Source organism: Microcaecilia unicolor, chromosome 1, assembly GCF_901765095.1.
Source record: "Microcaecilia unicolor chromosome 1, aMicUni1.1, whole genome shotgun sequence".
Lineage (NCBI taxonomy): Eukaryota > Metazoa > Chordata > Amphibia > Gymnophiona > Siphonopidae > Microcaecilia > Microcaecilia unicolor.
The window spans coordinates 544665554-544677960 of NC_044031.1; the positions used below are offsets into that span (position 1 = coordinate 544665554).

The 12407-nt window shown below is 48.5% G+C and overlaps 1 protein-coding gene across 4 annotated transcripts in view; it reads right to left on the minus strand.

The window, feature by feature from the left end:
- MTERF3 (mitochondrial transcription termination factor 3) overlaps window positions 1–12407 on the minus strand; it is a 67328-nt gene that overhangs the window by 41731 nt on the left and 13190 nt on the right. For all 4 annotated transcript variants that reach the window (XM_030216963.1, XM_030216990.1, XM_030216981.1 and 1 more), the window contains one exon: window positions 11910–12242. In XM_030216963.1, coding sequence (XP_030072823.1) covers window positions 11910–12242 — 333 coding nt within the window. The remainder of the gene's footprint in view (window positions 1–11909; window positions 12243–12407) is intronic.

Genomic DNA, 12407 nt, shown 5'->3' on the forward strand with positions numbered 1-12407 from the left:
GCTGCCGCTCAATAGCCAGGCCGTAAGACCAAAGGGGGAGGGATCCTCCATCACCATGGGACCCTGATGTAACAGGCCCTGCTCCACTGGCAGCCGCAGAGGATCGTCGACTGAGAGCCTGATCAAGTCCGCATACCAGGGACGTCTGGGCCAATCCGGACCCACCAGGATTATCCGGCCCGGATGCTTTGCCACCTGGTCTAGCACCCTGCCCAACATGGGCCAGGGCGGGAACACATAGAGAAGCTCTTGTGTCGGCCACTGTTGGAGCAGAGCATCTACTCCCAGGGATCGAGGGTCCCGTCCTCTGCTGAAAAAGCGCGGCACTTGGCAATTGGCCGATGACACCATCAGATCTAGGCTCGGCTGGCCCCAGCGCTTCGTGATGTCCAAGAACGCCTGAGCAGATAGCTGCCACTCTCCGGGCTCCAAGGTACGGCGACTGAGAAAGTCCGCCTTGACATTCATGACTCCGGCAATGTGGGCCGCTGACAGCTGTTCCAGGTTCGCTTCCGCCCACTGGCATAGATTCATGGCCTCCTTGGCTAGAGGGGCGCTCTTGGTACCTCCCTGGCGGTTGACATAGGCCACAGCCGTGGCATTGTCCGACAGGACCCGTACTGGCTTCAACGCCAGTACCGGGATGAACTCCAAAAGCGCCAACCGAATGGCTCTGAGTTCCAGGAGGTTGATAGACCACTTTGCCTCTGCAGGAGACCAGAGCCCCTGCGCTGTCCTTCCCAAGCAGTGGGCTCCCCAGCCCGACAAAGAGGCGTCCGTCGTGACGACAATCCACTCCGGGGTCACCAGAGGCATTCCCGCAGACAACTTGTCTGTCTGCATCCACCAGCTCAGCGCCTTGCGCACTGCTGGGTCCAAGGGAAGGCGCACAGCATAATCCTCCGACATCGGAGTCCAGCGCTGCAGCAGAGAGTGTTGTAGTGGTCTCATATGAGCCCTGGCCCAGGGCACTACTTCCATCGTGGCCGTCATAGAGCCCAACAGCTGCACATAATCCCAAGCCCGAAGAGGAGAGGCTACCAGGAACTGGTCCACCTGAGCCTGAAGTTTGACAATCCGATTGTCTGGCAGGAACACTCTGCCCACTTGGGTGTCGAACCGAACTCCCAGATACTCCAGGAACTGAGTCGGGCGCAGCTGGCTCTTCTCCCAGTTGATGATCCATCCCAGGGAGCTCAAAAGAGCAACTACCCGGTCCACAGCTTTGCCGCACTCTGCATAAGAGGGGGCTCGGATCAACCAGTCGTCCAGATAAGGATGGACTTGTACTCCTTCCATTCGCAGGAAGGCCGCGATGACCACCATTACTTTGGAAAAGGTCCGCGGAGCAGTAGCCAACCCGAAAGGGAGGGCTCTGAACTGGAAGTGTCGTCCCAGGACTGCAAAACGCAGAAAGCGTTGATGAGGAGGCCAGATGGGAATATGCAGGTACGCTTCCTTGATGTCCAAGGAAGCCAAGAACTCTCCTGCCTTCACTGCCGCTATAACAGAGCGGAGAGTCTCCATGCGAAAGTGCCGCACTTTCAAGGCCCGATTGACCCCTTTGAGGTCGAGGATAGGCCGGACAGAACCTCCTTTCTTTGGTACCACAAAGTAAATGGAGTAACGTCCCTTGCCAATCTGATTTTCTGGCACCGGAACGACCGCACCCAGGTGGATCAGGTTGTCCAAGGTCTGCTGCACTGCCACAGCTTTGACCGGAGACTTGCAGGGAGAGAGTACAAACCCGTCTCTTAAGGGTCGGCAGAACTCTAGCTTGTAGCCGTCTCTGATGACTTCCAGCACCCAAGCGTCTGAAGTTACTTTGGTCCACTCGCCCAGAAACGAGGACAGCCGTCCTCCAATCTGCACTGGGCCATGGACCAAGACCCCGTCATTGGGTACGAGACCCTGGGGGAGGACCGGAGGGCGTACCTCCGGGACGGCGGTCTCTGCGAAAGGAATGCTGCTTGGGGGAGAAGTTCCTTTTGAAGGAAGAGGGGGCAGAGGAGCCCGACTTGCCCGGGTGGTACCGACGGGCTTCTTGAAACCTTCCTCTGGAGATCCCGGGGCGAGCACTGGCCCGAGCCCTGACCTCTGGTAACCTCTTGCCCTTAGACGTGCCGAGATCGGTCACGATTTTATCCAGCTCGACCCCAAAGAGCAGCTTGCCTTTAAAAGGCAACTTAGCCAGGCGGGACTTAGAGGCGTGGTCCGCAGACCAATGTTTCAGCCAAAACCACCGCCGCGCAGAGACTGTCTGAGCCATGCCTTTAGCAGAGGCTCTCAAGACATCATACAGTAAGTCTGCCAAATAAGCCAAGCCCGATTCCAGGACCGGCCAGTCAGCCCTCTAGGAAGGATCCGAGGGGGAAGCCCGCTGCACCGTCAGGCACGCCCTGGCCACATAGGAGCCGCAAACTGAGGCCTGCAAACTTAAGGCAGCCGCCTCGAAGGACGACCTTAAAGCCGCTTCCAATCTTCTGTCTTGGGCGTCCTTTAGTGCCGTGCCACCTTCCACCGGCAACGCCGTTTTCTTAGTCACCGCAGTGATTAAAGAATCCACGGTAGGCCAAACAAAGGCCTCACGCTCACTTTCAGGCAAAGGATAGAGGCGGGACATAGCCCTAGCCACTTTGAGGCTCGCTTCTGGGACATCCCATTGAGCCGAAATTAAGGTGTGCATGGCATCATGCACATGGAAGGTTCTAGGCGGGCGCTTCGTCCCCAGCATAATGGCGGAGCCAACAGGGGCTGAGGGAGAGACGTCCTCCGGAGAGGAAATCTTCAAAATGCTCATGGCCTGCATTAACAGGTTGGGCAAATCCTCTGAGCGAAAGATCCGTGCTGCAGAGGGGTCATCCGCTCCATCCGAGCGGGAATCCGTCTCCTCCAAGGAATCCCCAAAGAACCGTTGGGAGAACTCAGATACGCTGCCCTCATCTACATCAGAGGAAACAGCGTCCTCTAAGGCCTGGGCATCCACCCGAGGGCGTTTACTTCCGGGGGCCTCAACCCTTTTATCGGACAAGGGAGAAGGGGCAACGTTTTGCATAATAAAGGCCTGATGCAGCAGCAAAATAAACTCGGGGGAGAAACCCCCCAGACTGTGCACTTCAGCAGCTTGGGCCACAGCCCTAGACGCACCCTCAACCGGCGCTCGCAAGAGCGGGGGAGAACCATGCTGCGCATCCAAGATGGCGTCCGGCGCGACACTCCGCGAAGGAGCCGCGCGGGAAGAACGGCGCTTAACTTTAGCCGCTTTTTTGCCGTCGCCTAAATCAAGGGCGGCCATGGCATGAACGTCTCCCAGCTCAAGGGCGGCCCAAGAAGAAGCCGTCCGAGCAGAGTGGCCGGCCAAGATGGCGGAGGCGAGCAGCGGGGGATGGGCGTTTATGGCGGGAAAAACTGCCACGCTGGAGGAAGACCTGGGACACTGACCGGCCTCCAAACTGACACCCAACAAGGGCGAATCAGATTTTAAAACCCCCGCATCCCCTCTAGAAGCGCACACGCGGTCCGGGGAGCGATTCTTCGCGCCCTCGCCCTCCGACGCCATAGGCCACGTGGAGATCAATCGGGGAACCCCCTGCCCGCTATAAAAAGGTAAAAATTACCTGCTTCTCGCTCCGAGCTGTAACGACCTGGTGTCCCAGTGAGTAGCTGCAATAAATGTTTAAATAAACGTCGAAATAAACGCCCTTAAAGACGTTCAAAATTTTTTTTTTTTTTAACGGAGTCAGCGGGAGGGGGGAGAAAAGGAGGGACCTGGCACCACCAGGTTTGCACTTGCTCAAGAACAGCCCTCAACCCCAGGCACTCAACAAAACCTAAAAATTAGGCTTGGAGGCCTAGCCAGAGCTGCTGCTGTGTGTGACCACCACCTGCTGAGATAGAGAACATACTGAGGAGTTTCCGGCAGCACATGACCACATATAGGGAGGCAAAAGGATCGCTCTCTATCTCCACCTGCTGGTAGATGGACACAACCCACCAGTCTATGGATTGATCAGCATGATGATATGGAAACCACATTACTTAAAACTGAAGAAGCAGCCAGTGTGGGGGCTAAAGAGGAACAGGCAAATAAGTCTCCTTGAAGTCCAGAACCGCCGGATACACCTCTGACAGCACTGCTCCAGATGGGTTACCATATAGCTCTAGAAAGAGGACAGATTGAGCCAGTCTAGGTTTTACTTCTATTACTTGCAATGGAAGTAAAATTCGGACTGGCTTAATCTGTCCTCTTTTCTTCTAGAGCCATATGGTAACCCAGGTCTGTTGGGGTGGGGGGACAGGGGGTGAGATCTGGTTCTGCTCCCCATGGTACAGGGCCTGCTCCAGTGAGGGCCAGGCATTATGCCTTCCTACCAGCAGGGACATGTTTTTTTTATTTATTTCTCTTGAGTGAATTGAGATTGAAGAGAAGATTCTAACTGCCAATTTGTCCTGGCAGGAACACTGTGTGCAAGAGCAATGTATCCCTTTTCATGCTGAGTGTGTGTGTTGTGGTTGGGGAGGGAACAGCACATATAAAATGCTCACTGAAAGGCAGACAGATTGAATAAGCCACATTTGCACACTAGAAAAATAATGCAGTACCCCTGCTCAGCTGCTGGCTCTGAAGGCCATGCAGCGTGTGCTGTCAGCAAGTCCTACCCCATGGCGCACACACACACTGACCTGTCTGACTGCCCCAGCCTACCTTGGTCCAGGGCTCCAGCATCTCTGCTGGCCCCAGCCCTCTGGGTGCGCCTAGAGGAAAATTCTCTCCTGAGTTCATTACAATAGCATTAGTCCCTGACAAAGAGCAAGAAGCTAGCCAGGCCAATTTAATTAACTATTATTAGTATTATGTGCTGCCGAACGGAGAACCTTTGGAAAGCCTGGGAGCTACAAGGGGAGCCTATGGGGAATACATCCAAGCAGGGTGAACATGCAAGAGGGGTGAGGGAATACGGACCCGTACTCCTCAGGCAAGGCCTTGCAGGACCAAGTCAAAGCCGCACACACTGGCACTAAGAAGTGTGACTGAGAGCTGCAGAGCAAAGCTCTGAGCTCAACCAGGTATGGTCCCGAGACTGTGACCAAGGAAGAAAGTTCATCCTCGGGAACAAAGGGTAAAACGCTTAGGCAGGGAAGAAACTTGTGAAGAACAAGGGGAAGCAATCTGCATATGCTGAAGGTAGGGAACCCTGATGTGTTCAGGAGATGCTTAGATTCAGCTTGTTGAGTGGTCACACATATTTTAGGAAGATTTCCAGTGCTACCACTTGTCATTTAGGACTACAATCAGTAAGGGCGCCGAAAAAAAAATAGGCACTGATCGCAATTCTATAAATGGTGTTCCAAGTTGGGCACTGTTTATAGAATAGCATGTAGTGCTGGGAGTTGGGTGTGAGGATTCACACCAACTGAAATCTGTTGTGAACCCTCACGCATAAGCTGTGTGCAGTATTAAAGAATATGGGGATCTGCGCCTATCTCCACCGAACGCCCTTGACCCTGCCCATGCCCCTCCCATCGCCATGTCCCCTTTTCAGTTGCGTACTAAAAAAAGAATTTGCATGCAGATCTTTATAGAATAGTGCTCATCCAATATTAATGATTACAAGTATGGAGTCCCCTATGTTACTGTGTAGTATTGGAGGAAAAGACTTCAGTTGCTCGGCTTTTTTTTTTTGTGGTTCGCTCTACAGACAGCCTCTGTTTCTCGATAGCTTCGTCAGGAGATGAACCGCTAGCTAATTGTGAGTAGCCCCGTTTTGTCCAAAGTCTGGTCGTTTGCGACAAGGAAAGTATTCAACAACAAGTACCATTGTTCTGTAGAATAGTGCTTAGCAAGATGCGTTTGCAAATTCTAATTGGAAACAATTAGCTGCAATTGGTTGTCAGTGCCTAATTATTGCTAGCTATCGGCTCGTTAGTCAAATTTGAATGCAATTTTAGGTGCTATATATAGCATCTGGAGGCTAGCTCTCAATCCTTTAGCAATGATGAAGTCTATGTTTACATTTATGTTTGCTTTTATAACAAGCTTGATCCCCACAGAAGGTTCAGAGCAAGGTAACAAGAAAACCAATCAATATACCCAAATCAGGTTAGTACAGCAAAAGTGAACGTTACAACAGAAACAGCTATTATAAAAGACTAGTAAAAAAGCCCCGTTTCTGATGCAAATGAAACAGGGGCTAGCAAGGTTTTCTTCTGTGTGCATGTGGGAGTGTGTGTGTCCCTGCCCTCTCTCCCTTCCCCTGTGCTGTCTGTCCCCTCCCCCTCAGAGTCAAGTCCTTCAGTGTTAAGTTTCTTGCTGTGCTGTGTTTGTGTTACAGAGATAGTGAGGGCTTCTGCCCTCTCTCCCCTCCCTCCTCTGACTCCTTCACTGTTACAGAGAGCGATTTGATTTCGTGCTTTGCTGTGTTTTCCTTCACTGTTTGTGTTACAGAGAGAGCGAGGGCGGGGCAGACACTCATGGGGAAACCGGATCTCTCTCCTCCTTCACACTTCCGGCTGGAGGCTTCATTTAGAACGTTGGTGGTGCCTTTTATATAGAGATGTTTACAAAACAAGTGGGTCTTCAAAAGTTCGCGAAATCAAAGATAAGAATTACAAGATCATATTCCAACGAGTCTAAACAAGATCTTACTTCAGTAAATTGAAAGTTTACAGACTCAATTTTGCTTCAGACCGCCGTGGTAGCTTCAACTTGCTCAGTCATAATGTTTTTAAATGATCATGTTTCAGCAATAAAGAGGTCAAGTTGCAATTCTGAGTTTTTCAGTGCCTTCTTTTCCAGCATGCTGGGCTCTTACAGGGCCGGTGCTAGGGTCTGCAAGCCACAGTCACCCCCCCATCCCCTGGGTCCAGCACCTCCTCTCTCTCTCTTCTCCCACCTGCCCCCTTTTTTAGCCACAGTTCCAGCTCCATTCTCTCATCTGTCCCCTGGATCAGCTCCCAAAACCAGAAGTAGTGAATTTTGTGACTCAGAGTACATGGGGCTGGCGCACCAGACCCATTTGACTAGAGGCAGAATGGCGGCAGTGAAAAGGATGCTCCCATCACTCTGCTAAATATTCCATGGAGCAGAGCAGCTGGGGAGGGCTAAAGCCAGGTGCCCCCCCTGCCGTGCATACCCCGCTTACTGAGTTCTGCCGGACCTACTGGCTTAGGTCTTTTCCAGCTTGAGGAAGAATTAAGTGTATTTTGCTTATGATTTGTGTTTGAAGCCATCAGGGTGGTTAAAGGAAGACTGCAAAACATTATTTTCCTAATGCAGCTTGCAGCAATCTGCTTGCTTGATAATGACTTGAAGCAGAGAAGTAATCACCCCATGCGTCTGCACGGATTGCCGGACAGGCTCCGCCCCCTACAAGATCATATTCACATGGAAGTGAGCTCTGGATCTTAGCTGATTGGTAAAAGAAAGAACGTTCATGAAAATATTTAAGTCTCAATCCAGACACAGAAGGAAAACTCAAAAGATGATGGCCTATATAGCACTAGTTCCCAAACCTGGTCCCGGAGGCAACCCAACCAGTCAGGTTTTCAGGACACCCACAATGAATATTCATGAGAGATCTGCATGCACTGCCTCCACTGCATGGAAACCTCTCTCATGAATATTCATTGTGGAAATCCTGAAAACCTGACTGGCTAGGGTGCCTCCAGGACCAGGTTTGGGAACCACGGACCTATACTTCAATGTGAAGAGCCAGACAGTCTAATGGAAGATGATAAATTCTCAGAATATCATCCTTCCAAAACTTTAAAGACCAGACAACAAATCTTGAACAAAATATGACCTCTCAAAGAAAGTCAATGAAGTTGCACCAGTAAAAACGGAGACATGGTCATATTTACCTTTTCTAAATATCAATTGGCTAGTAATATTGTATATTAACTGAATCTTGTTTACTATTTACTGAAATAGCAGAAAAAAAGAGAATTACAGTAATCCAGTTGTGAAAGAATCAACTGGAGTAACACAACAAAGTGATTGGTTTGAAAATATGAACAAATTAACCGCAGTTGACTGAGTTTGAAAAATGTTCTAATTAAATGATTAATCTGGTGTTCCATATTAGAGACCTGCATTGGAACGGGGACAGAAGCAGTTCCTGCGGGGTTCCCATGTAAGTGTAAGCAGCACCTGTGCCAGCCTCTCACCTACCGAGTACCAAGGCTCTTTGAGTGCTGTCTCCTGCTCCTTGTTTTAACAGCACAGACACAGCAAGTCTTCCATTAAGGAGGTGTTAGAGAGACAAATGGCGATGGAATTCAAAAAGGCGTGGGACGAACACAGAGGATCTCTAATTAGAAAATGGAAGTTATAAAAACCCTAAACTTAAACGGCTGCATGTGTGTGGATGTGTCAAGTGACGCTTAGATGGTGACTGGCTGTGATGAACTACAGCAGATACCGGGCAGACTTGTATGGTCTGTGTCTCATATACGACAGTCTGGTTTAGGATGGGCTGGAAAGGGCTTAGATAGCAACTTCAGTGGCTGGAACATGAGGACAGTGCTGGACAGACTTTTATGCTCTGTGTCCCATAAATGAGAAGACTAATAGGCTTGAGTGGGCTTCAATGGCAAATCCAGAAGTTGGAACATAAGAATAGGGTTGGATGGCCTTCTATGGTCTATGTCCCAGAAATGCCAAAGAAAGACCATGATCAAGTATATAATATCAACATTCCTTATTGATTTAATAATGAATTGATAATGAGTGTGACAACTGGGCAGACTGGATGGACTGTTCGTGTCTTTATCTGCCATCACTATGTTACTATTAATCCTCTTTGCTCCCGGGCTGATGTGAAGACTTCAGATATCTTTATGCGGCTCTTCATAGCCGATTAAGTGCCAAATATAGGGCCAGATGCACTAAATCTAACGAGCCAGCAACGTGGTTTTTAAACTAGTTCTAGTCGGTTTAGCAAGCAAGGAGTAAAATGAGACATGCACAAAAGGGCTCTCTGAGCTATTTTCCTATCATGGTAACAGCTAACAAAAACGGAATGCAAAGCTATTATAATGAGCTAACTACTATACAAAATGTGCATGCAAGGCAATGCACAGAAGCAAACCCTACCTTCAGTGCTGAAATTTTAACGAAAGGTCTGGCGCTGTCGGTCCTGACAGTTCATGTTGTAAGTATTCCACAGCCACTTTTGTCACTCCTGCAGGAGGAGAAGGACCCTAGGGGAAAGAGGAGACGAGATGGAGCAGGGAAGGCAGTGAAGTGTTTGAGCCCGGAGTGATAAAAATGCCTAGTAAAGAATGATTTTGTGCCTTCTATCTGTCTGTAGCAAAGCAGTTCTGTTTAATCACCACTGCTCTATGTCCCCCTAATGGAACAGTTTGCTGCCCCAGTGGAAGCAAAGAAGTTAAAAAAAAGTTTTGCACGGCTCTCATACATGCAGCTACAAATCCCCAACCCCATCCCTGGAGCTCTCCTGCTTGAGCCGTTCCAGCAGCCAATCACAGCACGTTTAGCTTCTCTGGTGTCAGCTAAACTCGCTGTGATTGGTAGGCAGAAGGCACATTTGATAGCAACTGGAGAAGGAGTGATTTCCTGCCACGACTGTTTGCTGCACAACAGTTTTCATACCCCAATGCTGTATGCTGCTTGGACCTGAAGTTTTCAAGAAATAGAAAAGTTTTACACGGCTTTCATACACGCATCTTCTGTGAAAGGCGCTCTGAGAATGCGCAGAGCAGCCACGCTTAGCGATTGGTTGATCTGTGCATACTCAGCTGACTGACTGACTGGCTTCCCCCCCCCCCCCCCCCCCCAAATGAAGGAAAAAAATTGTATGTAAATAACAATGAAGGAAATCACATGCAAATGAGCTAACAGCAAGCAGCTCATTTGCATGTGATTTTCCTCATGCATGCCCGGTTTTCTCAGAATCGCTTTGCAGAAACGAGGATCGCTAAGGCAAGAGCTTTTTGTGGAGGGTTTAGTGCATCTGGGCCATAGTACTTAAACAGGTATGTTTCTGTTATCCCCAAAGACACAGAAATTCAGTGCCGGTGCCCGGACATGGCCTGGCATTAAATTTCCACACACAACACTGGAATCTGTCAGCAAAACGTTGATCGCCACCAGATGAATATTGGGCACTGTATTTCTAGTTTGTAGGATCTGTTTGTACTCTGCACCTGTCACAGAGATACAGTTTTCTGTGTAGCAATTTATCGCAGTCAGGTTTTACTCCATTTCCTTAATGGAAAGAGTTTTGGGTTCTAGGGCATGTACTCTTAATAGCTTTGCTGCATGAGTCCTGGGAGTAAATGGTCTTTTCATATAGCAAAGCATGCTGTATAGATAGTGTGTGTTTTCTAGGTGTTTTAGAAATCATTTTGGCTGGTAAACAAATATAATATGCATACCCCATTAACACAATCAATGGAACAAGAAATGTTGCGTAGGTCGAAGGAAGAATGGTCATGAATTAAATCTTAGCTGCTAAGTTGTATACCATTCTTCAAGCTCCTTATGTCTATCTTATTATAGATGTTATCATCCACAATGAGGCAAATCCAGCTCAGCATTTCTCTGTCCTTCCCAACACCCCCACAGACCGGCATCTGCCCCCTCTCTGAATCCCCCCATTCTTTCCCTGATGTATCTCAGAGGTGTCTTAGTTCCTGCAGTGATTCATCTTTGCTGCCTGTGCCGGCCCACACAGGCTTCCCAATGGCCTGGCCTGCCCTCGCTGATGTCACTTCCTGTTTCCTCACTGGCAGGACGCAGCAGAGGGAAGTCTGTAGGGGCCCGGCCCAGGAAGCGAAGATGAATAGCTGTAGCTGCCAGGATGCCTCCGAGGTACACTGGGGAGGCATGGGGGGGGGGGGGGGGGGAGGAGGATTCAGAGAGAGGGGGCAGATGCCAGGCCACCAAAGGAGAGGAAGACAGGGGGCTGCCTGAGCCCAGAATAGGTGGGTACAGGCCAGTCCATAGCTACACCACTGCCAAAAACCAAACCTTGCTGCACATCACTGGTACTGTCCCTTAAGGGTGAACTCCATTTGCCACTACCTTGTGTCGCCTTACACTCAACCAGTTCCTAACCGAGTCAGTGACTTTAAGGCCCATACCAAAGGAATTCAGTTTATTTATAGGTTGCCTATGCAGAATTGTGTCAAAGGCTTTGCTTAAAATCTAAGTACACCACATATGCGTACGTCTGGTAGCGCTATACAAATGCTAATAATAATAATCTAGCAGTCTCCCTTAATCCAACTTTCTGGTCACCCCGCCAAACAAGATTTACCTCTAGTAAATTCCACAAGGAAAAATAGCACTCTTAGTTGACTACAGGAAACATTAAAAACTGTTATTCTTCCAGAGCTATTGTTAAAAACAGAACTGACTAAAAGAATGTTCAAACTTTTGCACCTGCCATGTTCATTGCTTTCTTATTTTGAAAGTATAAAAAAAACAAAAATGCAAACGGTAATTAGAACATTAAAACTTGCAGACAAGGTGCTTTGTGTAACTTTTTACTATGCAGAGAATGTCAGCTTCTGTTCACTTGAGCATGCAGTGAAACATGATTTGAACAACTGTATTTAAATTTTTGCACACAACTGCACATAGACTTCAGGAATCTTTATTAATGCACCTGCAACCAGGAATCCATCTAACATCTGTCCGACAGCAAAAATCACTAGGGCTGATTCAAGCCTTTCATGCAACCAAAATGCAACTTAGTCAAATCCACATTTTCCATTAAACAGTTCCATAAGCAGGCATGAACAGCAAGCAATCTTACAAACCACCAGCAGATAATCAACTCAAGGAAAAAAAAGAAAAGGAAAAAGTTTGCTTACAATCCACAGATAGCAATAATGATCTGATACTGTAACTTGCAGCATATGGCCCCTTGAGTTTCTCCTACCTTCAGATGGTGGTTTTGTTTTTGTGCTAGGCAGCACTTCCATGGTCCGAGATATCTGATTATCAGAAGACAGTTTTTCTGCAGAAAGATCCTCTATGCTAGTCCCTCCGCTGCTGTGAGATCTTTTCACCAGGGCCTGAGATCCAGACATATTTGAGCATAAGCGGTAGAAGTGGTAGAGACTGCAACACTGTCCAGATGGAAGGTTGAAAGGTCTGTGCAATATTGACTGTTGTCGTAATCCTTGTATACAATACATGACATTCCATCTCTTCAAAAAAGGACACCATGGTGATAGTTGGTGTCCTAGTAGAATTGTTCGCCACATGATTTCTGAGGATTAAAAAAAACCCAAAACAAAACACAGATGTAGGCTCTTCATACAAAATTCACGAAATATGTCTTGTAGTGTGAACATTTAAAAGAACAAGTAATAATGCCAGATTTTTTTTAATGCATGTAGAACGTTAATCTGATTTTAAAGGGTGAAAACAACAT